Source organism: Drosophila simulans, chromosome 3R, assembly GCF_016746395.2.
Source record: "Drosophila simulans strain w501 chromosome 3R, Prin_Dsim_3.1, whole genome shotgun sequence".
NCBI classification, from domain to species: domain Eukaryota; kingdom Metazoa; phylum Arthropoda; class Insecta; order Diptera; family Drosophilidae; genus Drosophila; species Drosophila simulans.
The window spans coordinates 20608563-20624351 of record NC_052523.2 but is presented as its reverse complement, the minus strand read 5'-3'; the positions used below and the strand labels follow the sequence as shown (position 1 = coordinate 20624351).

Below are 15789 nucleotides of genomic sequence, written 5' to 3'. Positions count from 1 at the left end.
AAAAAGAGTAAATAAATTCCACAACTGTTTAATTATTGTTAATCCTTTTTATTTTCTTTTTTTCAAGTAAATCATTTTTTTTCTTTCACATATAGTTGAATGAACTAAACTTTGTGGTTGTGGCCGCCATATATTTGCCCAATGCCAAAGCCAGCAGTGAAAACTGGCATCCTGGATAGATTTCATGGCACTCCCGTGAGTTCCGCTTGGATCGACGGTAGATACGATCGTACTGATGATGGGCTTGTGGTTCGTGGGCAGCCACCGGGGAGGGGGGCAGGCTGAAGACAGTCCTGACCAACTCGTGCAACATGTTGCCCCGTTCCTCGGACGGCAGCATGAACCTGGCACTTTCGCAGAGAGCTCGAGCCACACAAGAACGACCATTGAAACCCATGCTGCAAGATGCGATTCATTGGGTACAAAACTATATAAATTTGACTTCATTTTCACTCACTTGTCAAACAAGGACTGCACTTCATCATAAAATGCTCGCCGGGATCGCCGCTTGATGGTATCCTTGGCCAGGGTGGCGTTCAGTCCATGGGCGTGTTGGATGACCCACTGATGGTTGGGCAGATCGTAGGCCACGCCCCAGTTGACCGCCCAGCTGAGATAGTCAACATCGGGGTTGCCAATCATGCCGATCGTCATGCAAATGGCGCCCTGCAGGATATGTCTTCCATTAGAGACGTTTTACTGACCAATCTGGCCAACTGGCCATCAACACACTCACACCGAAACCGACGAGCCCTCCGGAAATGCCAGATAACGCTTGTGCCGGCGCAGAACTTTGGTCACCTCCCCTGTCCGGTTGGCATTTGCAGCTGGTGACATCATGGACATCACCTGGGATTGCACCTCGTGCAGCAGGAGGCAAAGTGCCAGCAAACTGAAGTGGCCAGTTCGAGAGAGCCTCATGCTGTCGGTAGAACGTTCCGTTGGTAACTGAAAGCCAAACTGAAAATGGGAACCAGTCGCTATAGCGGCTTATTAGTTCGAGTGCCGTGTTGATTGCACTGATTAGCGGTTGCCTGCAAAGTCCGCTTTTAACAAGTGCCCATTGTTAGGTGGTGGTCCTCCTCCTCCTCCACGGAATTGGGATTGGTATTGGGTTTGGGTTGGGTTTGGGTTTCCCTATCTCCGATCCCCCTGGCCATCGTGCGTCGATGCGGCCAACACTGATTGCTGTAGCATGTAAATTTCTGTCAACAGTGGGAAATACACTTGTTTTGTTTCCACTTCCACTCCAATTGTCAGCATTGTGAAGCGAAAAACAAACAGCACAAATTATGGAATTGGCAGTTCGGCTCCCCGGAGAGTGGGTTCCATGCACTTGGGAATCTATCAATGTTTCCATACCCTACTTTAGCTGCAGATATACATTTATGTCACCACAGTTCGGCTACTTAATATCGAGCGATCATACTAAAAACATTAATAATTTTAACCAATAAAACGGATGAAGAGTTGAACTCATATGCGCTGCAATTTTCGATGAAGCGCACCACAAAGTGGCCAAAAAAATGGTCAATAAAAATGTCGATGTACGAGTATTTACTTAATTTCCATTCAACTTTCTGCTGTGGCGCACAATAAAATTCATTTTTTTTGCTCATCAATTTATGCACTCATTTTTCATTTGTATTTATTGTTTGAACTGTGGAAATATTACACAATTTGTGCGAGCTTAATGCACGAAAGTATTGATTTTTTAACATCGTTACGAGCTTCAATAAACGCAAGAAATTAAAGGCAAAACTGAGCGACAAGGACTAAATAAGGACTCTAAATACCAAAATTATTATATTTTGATTAACCTTTAATGGCTTCTAAAAAATAATTATAATGGCTAGTTATTATCAAATAGAAAACATATTAACAATTGAAGTTCAAAAAGTATTAATGCATACCAATTTAAACCTAAAGTTTATGGATATTTCCAAGAATCTGCATTAAAAAAGCGCTGCATATTTACAATTCCGTTTATTGCACTTCATATTTATATCAAATTGAACATGCAACGCGGTGCATTAACTCTATATAGGGTGTCATAGCAGTCAGCTGAGGCCTTGCAGTTCGATAAATTCATTGGCGTGTTTTCCATATTTTCGCTTTCATTCATTCGCGTATTTCTCCTGAAACCTCTCGCTGATGAGCAGCAAAAAACTCTGCCGGCAATGTGGTCCATACAAACTGGCGCATTGGTGAAGCGAGTGGCCGGCGGTGAAGGCCTCCCGATACTTGGGCTTGTGGGCAATCTCCGGATGCACGTAGCGCAGCATGATGCGGAAGATGTCGTGGAAGAGCGTTAGGCCCGGCGGAGCCAGCAGATGACGTGCCTCGCACAGGGTGCGCATAACGCAGTAGTTGGGCTGGTAATTAAACCTGAAAATTGATATGGGAATGCTGACTATACATACTATACAAAGGGTCAATCCTTACATGGTGGCCATTATAGATATCAGATCGAAGAGCATGCCGTGCGGATTCTGTGCCTCATTGATCACCCTCCTACCCTGGCTCTCCAGTTCCCTTCTCAGCCGGCGGGACATCGCCGATGGTCGGCAGTAGTAGGTTCCGTACATATCCTTGACCAGGTGGGAGGCTGGACATCCCAGCTGCATCTGCTGCGAATAGGATTTGCGGCGACTCAGCGTGGGAATGCCTTGCGGGTAGGCGAAGTAGAAGGACTGTATGGGATCTGCGGGATTCAGAGGCACAATCACGGGCTGTGGTGGCAGTGAAACTGGATTGCCAGGAACACCAGGTGGAGGCGGTGGTGGTGGTGGCGGAGGTGGTGGTGGTGGAGGAGGCGGTGGCGGAGGTGGAGGCGGAAGCTTCGCCTTCGGCTTGCCTACATGCCTGGGTATCCAATCTTCAATGGCAGCAGGTAGTTCATAAAGACTGGTAATCTCTGCCAGCCAGAGAAGTCCTCTGGGTATCGTATCTAGAATTGCCTTGGCGCAATTCGCAGTCACCTGTGATCAGCAAAAGTAAGTATAACTTCCATTATTTAAAAATTACATTATTATTTTACTAACCGTTAGAGCAGATCCCAGTTCAAAAGTGAGCCAGCGCTTCTGGCGATGGAGTAGGTGAATCTTCTCGTGCATGTAGGTCACTCCCCTATTCCCGGAGTTGGACTTGGCCATTAGGGAAGTGGTATCATTTCCTGCGGAAACTAAGGCCACCAAAATGGCGCAAACCGCCACTCTAAGCCATATTAAGTTTTCCATGGCGAAGCTGGCCGAGAACTGAAGAACCAGGCTGCTGCCGGATCGACACTTAACTCCAGATTGAACAAGTAATGTTCCCATTCCGTTCGCGTGGCCATCCAATTTGGTACGCAGCAGCTATTTGGTCAAGGCATTAGTATGGAAAGGGGTCACTTGGCCAGGCTCTAATTCAATTAACAAGTTGCCATTTTGATAGAACGCTAAGACAAAGCGCTGGATGGAATATGGTAGAAATCAAGGGCCAAATCATTGATTCAGTTGGTATTATGTCTGCGACTTGGCTGACACTCTTGTTCACGGCATGGCTTTTGGGCGAATGCCAGAGCAGTTCGCCGGATGAATTTGCTCCGCCGGCGACAAGTCACGAAGCCGGCAAAGTCAACAATGTCACGCTGACTCCGCCAGGACACAGCGTCGTCGCACAGGGGAAAGCACAGGACTTCGACCGGGACTTGGACCAGGACCCACTGACACCACATGCGGCCCCATCGTCGCAGCGGAAACTCTCGAGAGGCAAGCGCTTTGTGGCCTTTCCCCAGGGTTCATCAGCATCGGTGAGTCAACGAACCCTCGAACAATGGGACAATATGCCGTCTTTATGCACAGGGAAAAATAATAATAGGAAATGGAAAAACCAATCCAAATGAATGTTTAGAATCCAGTTGGAATCTACTTAAATGCTACTATACTAACTTATTTAAATAAAACATTTTGTGGCCGTGTTCCAGGGCGCTGTCTGTCTGACCACTGGTGTTATTGGCAACCCCAACCTGCTGTACCTCAGTTTGGGCATCAATTGGGGCGTTGCCTACGACTTGCCCAATGTCACCTGGGTGCTGCAGAATGCCCACGGGTGGACCACAAAGAAGTCGGCCCAGGCGCAAATCAAGCGCAGACATCGACGTGAGCTCTATGGCCGCCTGGAGACAATGATAGACAGGTGAGTGGGCCGGGATTCATGGATCGGCATTCATGGGTCAAAGGCACTTGACCATCTCAGGTCCATTTGGGTGTGGGATTTCTTCGGCTCTAACTATTTGAAAGCGCCTTCAGAGCAGACAAAGAATATTTAAAATGTATTGTGTTCTGTGAATTGGTCTTACCAAAGTGCATAAGCTCATCATTAAGTTCAAATCAAAGAAAACAATTTAGGGAGCACATTAAAGTTCACTATACAATTGCAATATAAGCTGAAGCAAATAATAGAAATAGTTTAAAGTATCAAAGGAAGTGGATATAACTATAATTTAAATGTATCCTATCAGTAATAATGATTTATTAGCACAATTAAGAAACGTAAATCATCTCAGTCGCAGTCCTGAATTACTCGCATAAATTCGCGCTGATTAATGACTTTGGGGGCTTTTTATTTGCGAAACGCACTGTACGGCTCTCAACAGATGTAGCCACCCACTCATATGTAGATACTTTGCATGGCTCAAGTGGCAGGACACCCTGCTCGTCGTCCTGTTTGCGCTGCCAAAATCAGCCAAGCCACTTGGCTTATCACGCACAGTGCGACCAAGGGAACTTCGCACCCAAAGTGGTCGTTGTCCCTACCAGGCCACGCCCACCACCCACAAACGCCCATATTACCGCCCTACTCTGCGATGCGTGCTCATGGCATAATAATAAAATGTTGGTATTTTATATTAGCATTTAAATTGGCTTTTTGTATGCTTCGGAAATAGTTTAATATCCGTAGAGGACCGTGCGTCTGAGTCTCGAGTCTGAAGTCTGCGGTTCCGGCAGCTTTAACTTGGAGCCAATGCGAAAAATGCATAGCAAATTAGGCCGTAATTGGGGCAGAGTTATGTGGCGGGTGGCCGTTAAACTATCTGCAATCTGTAAAATGCCTTATCAACGATCCGCACACCCACACACACACACACACATACGCACATTGAGATACATTCGGTGATGGGCGTTGTCATGGTAATCAAAGGACTTGAGCCCCTTTTCGATACGACTTGCCTCAATTCCTGGGATCGACTAAGCTTCAAGTGGTTGTCAGAAAGTTACCATATTTGTCCTTCGACCGGCTGGCTGGCTTTTCCTTTCGCCATCCTCCGCAGGATTTTCCCCTGGCTTTGACCTTAGCTTCACGTGTCGGGAATTCGGTGACTTGTATCTCAAATGTGTGTTGTGCGCTGTGTGCTATGTGTTGTTCGCTCGTCTTGTGTTTCATGATTGTTTTCCCTCGATTGGTTTCGCTTTTCGATTGTCTGTTTTGCTTAGCGTCCCACAATTGATGCCCGGCCATTTTGCCCCTGACTTTTGGCATTGGCTCCTCTGGTTTACGACCGCCTCTCCCTCTAATGGGTCAGCTAAGCGCCTTCCCTGGCCTCAATTGCCTCTATCCGATATGTCGGGATATATATCCGCACATATAGTATACATCTACACTCGCATGTGGCAATGGCACTGGCAGTGGGAGTCCTTGTGTATGCGATGTATGCCCTATGGGGTTAATGAAGTTGTTTGTTTGTTTGCTCGCCTGTCGCCCTGGCCGCAGCATTCAAGTTGACAGCCGCCACTATTTCAGAGCGGGGGATTTGGCGTGAAGGGGGGCTAAAAAGTTATCCCCACTACCAAGCTTAAAATCCCCTGGAAATAATAGTTTGTGGTGGAACACTCCTTAAAGCAGTTCATTGTGTGCCAGTTTGTGTGGTGGCCAATGTTTAATCAGAGAAAAAGTATATTATATTCCATTTAATATTAAAAAAGCTTATGTTTAATCACACCAAGTTCCTTTCAATAGCATAATTTTGCACTTTAGCCATACTCGATAGGTATAACCCTCCATCCAGTCCAAACCAAGCTAGCCAGACCCTTTGAGTCACCCAATCACCCGAGGTGTGAACTAATATTGCACTGCACTTTCGCCGCGCAGCAGAGTTGGCAAATATGGACTCCATGGCCGTCCAGCCCATCGATCTCTGTCATCGCATCTTTGACTTTGCCCAGGCAGTCCGACCTTTCGCCTGGCATCGACAGGTGGTGGTGGGCATGCAGGTGGATGGGAATGCAGGTGCAGGTGCAGGCGGAGGTGCAGTTGCAAGTGTCGGCACAGGCAATTCAATTAAGTTGAATGCTTGCCGCTCTCCTCCGCCGCCCGTCGACCTTTTGGGCCGGTGCCATGTTTATTGTAAACGTGACTGCTGCAAGTGTCTGAAGAGCATTCTAAACGTTAACGGACAATTGACACATTTGCACTTGGGCCAGTTTCCTTTGGCCCAACCGATGCATTGTCTTGGCCCGAAGTGGAGTTTCCACTGCAGCTTGCAGTCTGCAGTTTTCAGTCGCCTGCTAGAGTGGCACGTGCCACGTTGCTCCTCTTTTCTGCCATGATTTACGCGCACCCCGCATTGTTTAATTATCGTTTAATTGTTGCAAAGTTTTTGATTTACGATTTAATTGCAACGACAAATGCCACGCCCTCGTTCCCCGCTGCCGCTGCTTCGTTTTTCCCGGGTAATGTCAGCCGTGATTTATGGTCACCGCCAACATTGATGACTATGATGGAACGTGCGGATGACTCCACGGCATCCACATCCACATTCGCCTCCGCGCCGGAGTCTCTGGTTACATCCTCGCATCTGTTGCACCGCCGGTGGCAGCGAGTGCTCAGTCGTCCGAAGCGCTATCTCAGCTTTCCCGAGGGCTCCTCGTTTTCCGTATGTGTCATGTCCCGCGACCAATCCCCTCCTGCAGTGAGTTCTTTTCTGTCACTGTCTCCTTGATCAGGTGGCCGTCTGCTTCACCGTGGGCATCATTGGTAATCCGTATTATGGCTACAACAGTTTCGGCCTGAATTGGGGAGTGGCTTATGACCTGCCGAATACCACGTGGGTACTACAGAATCTTCACGGATTTGCCACGCATCCTGTGGCTCCTGCAGTCCTGCGTAGAAGGTCGAGGAGCGCCATTTACCGGCAGATCGAGGCAGTTGTGGATAAGTAAGGGGGTTTTTGAATTATTGGTGTAGATCTTTCCGTGCTTATGACCTAACTAATGTTTTATTTTATAGAATTCTAGCATTGAACTAATATATGTATTTTTACTTTTCTTAACTCCATTAAGCATGGGCTATAATGGACGTGACTGCATCTTAAGAACCCTCTGCGAGAGTCGTCAGTACTTCCAGCGCACCAAGATGAGCATGGTAGGCGAGATGCTTCGTACTATATTCAGGTAAGTTCCAATTAATAACACCAGAAATCTTCTAATATCCATCCATATCCACAGCTTGCCAAAGCAGAGAATTTTCACCCGGGAACTGCACGAGAATGCGGATATAGTGCACTACGATCAGGCATATCGGAATGCCCATACCGACGACTGCACCCAGTACAATTGTCATTTCTCTTTGCTGGAACTGGCATTTGGAAAATATACCACACCGCCGAAAAATTATTACGCCTAATAAATTTCCGATTCCTAAAAGTGTTTCGCATCAAATTCCTTTTAAATGTCAACTTCGTATCCAGATGGGGGAAGTGCGAAGGGAAGTGCAAAAGGGCACTTGTTGAGCCAGGTTAAAAAATGACACTTCATGTATCTTCTGGCCAGCTGCAAGTTGGCATGCGACATCCCTCCTCCACAGCCAAGTGGAATTGATGGTGTCTGTGGGCCGACTCCAGCTGACTGATGTGGAAGTCGGTCTCCTGACACCTTCTGGTCCATCATTATCATCCTGGCAGTGGCAAACGAACCTCAATTGGAGCCAAATAAAAATACATTGGCCAAAGTTTCTTTGCTGCTGCTTTTTCGATTGAAATCAATCAAAAGAAAAGTTGGCATTGTCTTAGACAATGAGTGAAAATTAGGAGACCGGCTGACATATTTACGACTATTGGCCAAAAACAGCCCATTTGGGCATCGAGAAATATGGGCTGTAATAGATTTAGAGCGTAATAAAATCTGTCAGAATAGTAAATTGACAATTGGAGTTGGCTGAATTGAAAAATGAAAGAAGAAGACATCAGAAAAATAGCCAATTTAAATCCAATTTTAACTTTTTATCAACCTATAGCGACTGCAATAACCTAGAAAAATATTTACTTATTTAAATCTTTTTACCACTACTACTAATTCCTGCTAATCTGGAGCTCAACCGCGGCCGTAAAGAATCTTTTCCAGGTGTTCACACCTCATCCGCATGCTCCACGCTGGCCCCATTTATAAAGGTAAACGGGGAAATTGGGGACGTCAACAAGAAGCAGCAGCTCAGCGAAAGATGGAGAGAAAAGTGTTAACAAGTAAACGTCATGTCCAGAAGTAGAAACTAGAATTCCGGAGCAGGATGGAGCGGACAGAATGGATATAGTGGACAGAATGGATAGAATGACCAAGACACGAGATGTCACCGAACCACACAGAGCAATAAATAAATAAGCAACGCCAGCAAGAACAAATTCATTGTTTGTTGTTTGTTTGTTTGCTTCTCTTTTTGGCTCTCGTATTTATGTCAGCCAGATTAAATATATCCGAGCTTATATCAGTAGCCCAGGGGAACTGGAACTGGACACAAGACCCGTCCACGACGAACAATGTGAGCGAGGCAATTAAGCCGGAAAAACGTCAGGAATTGAAGTAGTTTCAGGGCGAAAATCCCTAGCAGTTGAAAGTATTAATTAGTGAACATTTGGAAATTCAGCAACATGACTCACCTGTCAGCGTTGGCATTGCTGATGCTGCACTTGCTCCTGGTGGTGCCCATCCCGGCGTCCAATCCCCCCGTCACTCAACACCAATCCGTTGACAATTTCGAGGGGCTCAGTCCACTATCCAAACATTTCGATAGCCCCATGGCCAGTCCATCGACCAGCAATATTCCCAGCTCCGACTTTGATTCCGCATCCGGCAATTCCACAAGGATTCTGCGTCGTGGCAAGCGTTATCTCCAATTCAGCAAGGGATCACGTATGTCGGTGCGTATATGGTGCATACTAGCATATGGTAGGTGTACGGTGTCCAGTTTTAATTGGCTCCCTTCGATGTCCTGCAGTGGCGTACCAACGGCAAGAACAATCTGTGGACAATCAACACTCTGTATGCCTACGGCTATGGCTTCCGTGCCAATTATCCCTTTCCCTCAATCGAGGAGCAGAAGAAGGATAATGCCGTCTTCTTTCGACTGTTCAAGAGGGACCTCTTCTCAAAACTGGAGACTGCTCTGGATGGGTAGGTTTACTAATGTACTATATTTTATATTTTATTAAATCTATTATCCTTTTTCCTTATAGACATGGCTTCGATGGTCGAGCTTGCATGCTGAAGTCGTTCTGCACTGCCATTAACGATGTGGATAATCCCAAACAAAAGAGCGGAATGCTCTTCAAAATGCTCAAATTGATATTTCGGTAAGTCGATCATATGCTCCGTATTCCACGTGAGCTGAACCCAGTTTGGCCTTTAATTAGCATTATACTCATAAGTCTATAACCAAAAAGAAACCTGTTTTGATTTGAGTTAAGAACAATCATATGCTTTCCAATCCATTCTTTGCTGTTAGTTGAGTTCTTACATTGGTTACAATGGTCACGGTTCGGTTGGGTCTACTTCTCACTTTCCTGACCCTGGTGGCAGGCCAAGATCGGAATTCCACCGCCATCCATAGTCGAGCCAAGCGATATTTGGATATTATAGAGACAACTCGTATATTTGTGGGTAGATCAAGTAGCGCTAACTGAAAAATATTTAAAGTTATAGTCAAATACATATATTAACTCCCCTTTAAAGTTCCGCGTTAATGCCAAAAACAATGTGATCAAATCGCCGATTGTGTGGGCTCATGGCTATGGCTTTCGAGCCAATACGCCGGTGTTGGTCAAAAGGGAGAATAGACCCTTTCGCAGGGACACCTACGAGTTGCTCCACGAGCTAATCGATCGCAGTGGCCTGGATGGACGTGCGTGTGTCCTGAAGGCCTATTGCACCGCCCTGGCCGGGGATCATGGTCAGGGGTTTTTGTTTAAGCTCTTGAAATACGTATTTACGTAAGTGCCTGCCAGTCGTATGTACATTAATGCGCCCAACCACACACACTTTACTTAATTGCAGACTGGATGAGCACGACAAGCGGCATATGCCGCATCTGCGGGAGGAGAACTGCGAGCAAATCATGCACAGCCATTGTCCTTTGAGTTTCGACAGCATATCCCCATACACCGATGATGTTTAGCACTAAGCACTTGGAAAGGAGAACAGATTGGCCAAATAAATATGAATAGATATCTATGGATAATGTTTAAAATAAGTATATTCACTTGATATTAAACTAATGGAACTCCGACGACTTTTTTACGAGTATAAACGTAGTTTTCCAAACAGAAAACCCTCACTGAACATCTGGCAATTGACAGAACTGTAGATTGAACTGGTTTATTTTTTTGAGCTACATAAAATAAACAAGACACAGATTGAATTGCACATCAAAACAAATAAATAGACCCACAAAACTGACGAACTGATTGCCTAAAATAATAATACTGATAGTAATAAAAGCACTTCAAAGTGATTGAAGCCTGGGGTGATTAAATATTGAAGCTCGTACCATGGCACAATAAACCTTAATACGATTGTTAATTCAGCGTGTTTTTAATACAAATTTAAAACTTCATTTCAGCACAAACGTATTCATCTTCATTTGAGTTATGTTTAATACCCTTTGATGGGGTATACATACAAAGGGGAAACTAAAACCTAAAAAAAAGTGAAATATATTCAGTTTCAATGATTTAACATGCAAGTTTTACAAGTACTACTACATTTTTATATTCGTTATTAATAAACCAAAAGTTGTGCATTAATGCTTTGCTATTTTCAAGATTTTCCAGATTTTTGTGGAGATAAGTGTTTGTGGCTGCTGATGATATTTATTCGGTGTTGTTGCCATTTGCAATTTATAATTAACTTGTGTGCCATTTGCAGGTTTTGGATGAGTGTTTCTGTTTTTCCGGCAGCCGCTGATGCTGCGTGTGGCAATCAGCGACATGCATTTAATTGGCATTTTTATTAAACAGCTGAAAATGAGCAGTTGCAAAGAGGCAGCGAACAAAAAACCAAAAAAAAAGAGGATACCAGGCGGAGCAAGGACTCGCTGGCCATTGTTGACCTCGTTGCATGACAAAAGTGTTCCAGCTGTTTAATGTCACCAGCACGAAAATACCGAGTGGTGTTAAAATGTTTGCGGCAGCCTTTGATGCACTTGCCACGCCCCCCAAGGAAAACCTGTCGCCCACCGCAGCGGCATTAAGAATTAACTTTAATTAAGTTGAAAAACATAAATTACATGCACGCGTACAAGGGCATTAAATTGCAGTTGCGGGCGGGCGCTCTCGAGTCAGAACTTTGCCACAAGGATACACGTATCGTAGATGGAGGAGTCCTCCTCCCACCGGGACATTGACCGCAAAACTTTAAGAGTTTATTGGGCCACAACTTTGTGCCACTTAAGCAAAGGTGAAAAATACACATGTAGTTAAATGCACACGCAGCAGCGAGTTGCATCCCCAGCCTTAATCAAGTATTAATTATCTTGGCGTGCGTTGAATTGCTGCATCAAGAGGTCAACTGTGCACTGGAAGTGACCTTGCTCGATCCACAAACATCCAGCCAACCAATCACTCCCCATTGCACATTACCTTCACCCGATTTCCTTAAAATTGGCCTGAGTAGCTATAATCCATTTGTACAAAATAATTATTATATGTTTTGTGTATTATTATTGAAAACTAGAGAATTCAATCTTCAATTAGAAAAGTATCGTAAGTATCTGCTTACACATCTCAAAATATTTTTTTTTTAAGTCTCTTGTAATCTTCTTATTGGCTTATTTTAATATTGAAGAAATAAATTGAAGGAATTTAATTTACAATTACTTAATTTACAATAAATTGTAAAATATCCTGGAAATGTGGCAACTGACAACTAAATAATAGTAACTGCTAAACCAATTTTTGTTCAATGATCAGTAAGCAAATGAAATCACCATAAATGTACAAAGACTTTAAACATTATTGACTGCTAACATTGTAAATAAAAAGCCAATTTATGTGTATTCAAAATGCAATGTGTAAAATCCAGTTCTATAAAAAATAACAATTTTTAATTGCCCCGAATTAAATCTGATAGCCTGGCACTTTGCAATTTTATTTAGTTCTCTTACTCGATCTGCCAATTATATATTTATTTATTTTAATACAATTTGTGACCTTTTTACAATGCAAAGCACTTGCCAAATGAATAAAAGTCAATAAATTGTTGAAAAGATAAAAGCATTTTGCTGTTGCCCAAAATGCGAAATTTATAAAAACTCGCTTGCTACTAAGCGCAAATAAATATTTTAATTGTCAGCATGAAAGCCATTTTAATTACTTAGGAAAATAGGCAATTTACAGCTAAACGGCAATTCGACATCCAAAATTAATATAACCCGACAGGTGTGGTAAGTTATTTCGGCCCCCTGCCCATACAGATACAATGCGATGTATCCGTGGGATTTTGGCCCAAACAATATAGACGAGATTAGAGCTCAGCTCGGGTAATTTATTGGCCGTCAAGGACCTGCGAAATGCGCATCTGGTTTGCCGGACTGGCTCATTATGCATGCGAAAAGGGCTGACGGACTGGGTGGAAAGGCCCATTCTGTTGCATTCATCTGCATGCCACACTCATTCATTCATTAATCGAACACGGAGGTGGAGTGACTGGCATGCAAATTGATTTGATGCGTTGTCAATTAAAATGTGCAATTAATTTCATTTGGTTTGCCTCACATTATCGAATATGTAATTGCTTGGTTGGGGCGATAGGCACTACCGCACTCCCTGCTGGCTTTCCATCTATCTACATGCCTATCCCTATCGGCGGATTGGAGGTGGAGGGATTTCAGATAGGGAATATGGACCCTGACAGCGGCTGCTAATGAGCTCAGTTAGCCAATTCAGTTTGTGGCCAGGATCGCGTGTGTGTATCTGTGTGTGTGTCTAAATTAAACCGTCTATGATACGGCAGAGAGCATGGCGTATACGCAATTAGTTAGTCAAACGCTGATTGCCGCGCTTTAGACAATGCAGGTCATGCGTATAGGAACTGCAAAAGTTATAGAGCTACAAAATACTATACATGATTTATATCTGAGTTAATTTATTTATTCTATAATTTTTACTGATATCTTAAAGCACTTCTATCTTATGCGTTCCTATTCTTATGGCTGGCATTATAAAAACCAATATGCCTAGACCAGACTTAATTTTAAAATCCCAAGACTCTCAGCATCAGCGAATCACTCTCGCTGCCGCCTCCCCAAATTAGTTCAAGGATTAGTGCAATAAAACTAACGTGCCATGGATTTGCGCAGCCCTTTTGTTGACTTAGGGGAACTGGGGCAGAGATTCTGGGCAGGAGCAGGGCACAGGGGTGGCGATGGTGCAGAGCGGGCATGTCACAATTTCCCAATTAGCTACTCATTGAGATAAATTTCTTATGCAAATGATGACAAGGCCAAGACAGGCGCTGGAGTGGCATTGGCATCCAAAATCCCCCGATTACCCCAGATGGCTGGTTGGTTGGCTGGTTGGCTGGCAAGGCTGGGGAGTTTGGGACTTTGAGTGGGGCAACTGCGACGGTGGACAACGGCAGAGTGACATTGACTGACTCGCGATGACGAAGACGCAGCGGCACATCCTTTGGCCCACTCCTCCTAATTGGCTGCTGACATTTGCCAGCTAACAACGGCAGAAACAGCAGCGGAAATTACAGAGAAAGAGCTGCTACTGAAATGGCAGCCAGAAGAGCAGCGTAAAGCTGAGTAAATTTGACATAATTAAAATGCTGAATCCAACAGCTGTACACAACCATGGCCATAGCCAGACAGCTCGAAAATATAAATAAAAGGTGTAGCGCACATTTTGCTAATTTCTTTTGAGTGATTAAGCCAAGGTGCTAATTACATTAGCCAACTGTCCCATATTTTCAACTGAAATGGTAACAATCTCATGACGAAATAGGGTTCCCGTTAAGTTTCTGGATGCAGAAGTTCATTGGACTTCTTCACACTCAGGTGTGAAATAATTTCAGAATTAGTGACTCCCAAAGGAGAACTGCTAAACCATAGATCATGATTTAAAGTGGAATTCTCTTGAAGTTCATAATTCTGTACTTATCTGAGATGATGATGCTTGAGCATCATTTGTTAAAGACCAGCATTCTTTATTAATTTAATTCAAGGACTCGGAATTCTTGGAGGCACTTTTTTTTTAGATGTCATCTGTGCCTTTGCATTTCCAAAATTTAATTATAACTTGAATTTGCTTAAGGCTCTACCTCGCATACAAATGCAAACTTGTTTTGTTTGCTATCTGGGTGCGATAAAATTCACTTGAGAGCATCGCCTAGAACTTTGTTTGGTCCCCCAAAGGATCCAAAAGGACGTGGCGCAAACAAATGCAAATTGCTCATACGCCGTGTGGACCAGAAGCCAACCAAAAACCAAACGAGGCCGACACGGAGAGCAGAAATGGCGCTTATTAAAGTTTGACTTGTACTTTTGCATATTTTTTATCATCATTTTTATTTTTGATTTTTTTTTTTGTGAGTGTGAGTGCAGCGGGGTGGGGGCAAAGTAAAAGTTTCGGATAACAAAAATTAAGCATTGCCTTTTGCGTTCCATGATAATTGCGAACAATAGACGCAAACAGGAGGACGCATCCGTGGGGCAGGAGGGGGTGTGACCATGTTAATGCTTCCGCATTTGCGTTCAGCTGCAACATTGCACCGCCGCCTGAGCATGTGAATGTGCGTGAGTGCACTGGAAAAAATAATACAGACTATTGATAATACATTGTAAGTTTAATTAGCTAAACTAATCAGTAAAAAGCTATCATATTCAGTTAATAAGCTAAAAGGTGCTACAAATTATTCAAATACATTATACTATAAATTATTAAATATTTCGAACTCACACCTTTATTGAAATGTAATATTTTAATTAATTTTCTCCGCGTGTGTGTTCCGTGTGGGTGTGGGTGTGTGCCCGCACACATGCAAAAGTTTGTGTGCCAGCGACATTCACGCCTCGCTGCACTTTTTACATGCTGCATGTTGCCTGCGGGCATTAAGTGTGATTTTATGCGATTTGTACCAGGCAAACACCCGTTCGGCGCCGCCCCCTAAGCCGCCCACATCCTGCCCCGCCCCCTAATCCGCACCAACCCCCCTCCCGCCTCATGCGACGCCACTGGCATGGGGAAAAAACCGCAGAAGCAGCAGAACCTTTCCACCCTCCGCACATCTTTGCTAATTTACATTTGACAAATGTTTTGCATGCTGGAAAATTTTTGCCACTGCTGCGACGACTGCTGTTCGTTAGTGCGAGGAGCGCCTGTACCTCGCCTGTACCCGCCCCTCCTTGCCCCTCGTTGTTCTGCTAGCTGCATTTGTTTTCATTTGGTTTCTCTGCTGACATTGTTTACAGTTCAACTTGGTTGGAAATTAGTAAAAATCTCACACGAGCACCAGCCACAGAAATAAAAAAAAAAACAAG

The 15789-nt window shown here is 44.2% G+C and overlaps 5 protein-coding genes across 6 annotated transcripts; 3 read left to right on the top strand and 2 right to left on the bottom strand.

Moving 5' to 3' along the window:
• Nucleotides 1-43: 43 nt before the first annotated feature.
• On the bottom strand, nucleotides 44-987 carry LOC27208577. Its single transcript, XM_016184152.3, has 3 exons — nucleotides 739-987; nucleotides 458-666; nucleotides 44-398 (listed from the first exon to the last, which is right to left on the bottom strand). Exons 1-3 carry the CDS (start codon nucleotides 919-921, stop codon nucleotides 86-88), a joined length of 705 nt encoding a protein of 234 aa, XP_016036059.1. The 5' UTR covers nucleotides 922-987; the 3' UTR covers nucleotides 44-85.
• Nucleotides 988-1967: 980 nt separating this feature from the next.
• LOC6729411 lies at nucleotides 1968-5385 on the bottom strand. Its single transcript, XM_016177398.3, has 4 exons — nucleotides 5262-5385; nucleotides 3045-3356; nucleotides 2446-2981; nucleotides 1968-2388 (listed from the first exon to the last, which is right to left on the bottom strand). Exons 1-4 carry the CDS (start codon nucleotides 5262-5264, stop codon nucleotides 2118-2120), a joined length of 1122 nt encoding a protein of 373 aa, XP_016036058.3. The 5' UTR covers nucleotides 5265-5385; the 3' UTR covers nucleotides 1968-2117.
• On the top strand, nucleotides 3340-7819 carry LOC6729410. Of its 2 annotated transcripts, XM_039295202.2 has the most exons (6): nucleotides 3340-3793; nucleotides 3968-4179; nucleotides 6724-6916; nucleotides 6987-7198; nucleotides 7323-7433; nucleotides 7488-7818. In XM_039295202.2, exons 1-6 carry the CDS (start codon nucleotides 3464-3466, stop codon nucleotides 7663-7665), a joined length of 1236 nt encoding a protein of 411 aa, XP_039151136.1. In that variant the 5' UTR covers nucleotides 3340-3463; the 3' UTR covers nucleotides 7666-7818. The 2 variants fall into 2 exon arrangements, with proteins under 2 accessions (XP_039151136.1, XP_016036056.1); XM_016174780.3 differs by lacking the exons at nucleotides 6724-6916; nucleotides 6987-7198 and having other exon boundaries at nucleotides 7488-7819.
• Nucleotides 7820-8336: 517 nt separating this feature from the next.
• LOC6729409 lies at nucleotides 8337-10806 on the top strand. The gene is made up of 5 exons (XM_016174783.3): nucleotides 8337-8793; nucleotides 8899-9172; nucleotides 9250-9425; nucleotides 9488-9604; nucleotides 10305-10806. Exons 2-5 carry the CDS (start codon nucleotides 8903-8905, stop codon nucleotides 10423-10425), a joined length of 684 nt encoding a protein of 227 aa, XP_016036055.1. The 5' UTR covers nucleotides 8337-8793; nucleotides 8899-8902; the 3' UTR covers nucleotides 10426-10806.
• LOC120285044 lies at nucleotides 9734-10290 on the top strand. The gene is made up of 2 exons (XM_039295450.2): nucleotides 9734-9907; nucleotides 9984-10290. Exons 1-2 carry the CDS (start codon nucleotides 9779-9781, stop codon nucleotides 10242-10244), a joined length of 390 nt encoding a protein of 129 aa, XP_039151384.1. The 5' UTR covers nucleotides 9734-9778; the 3' UTR covers nucleotides 10245-10290.
• Nucleotides 10807-15789: the final 4983 nt, after the last annotated feature.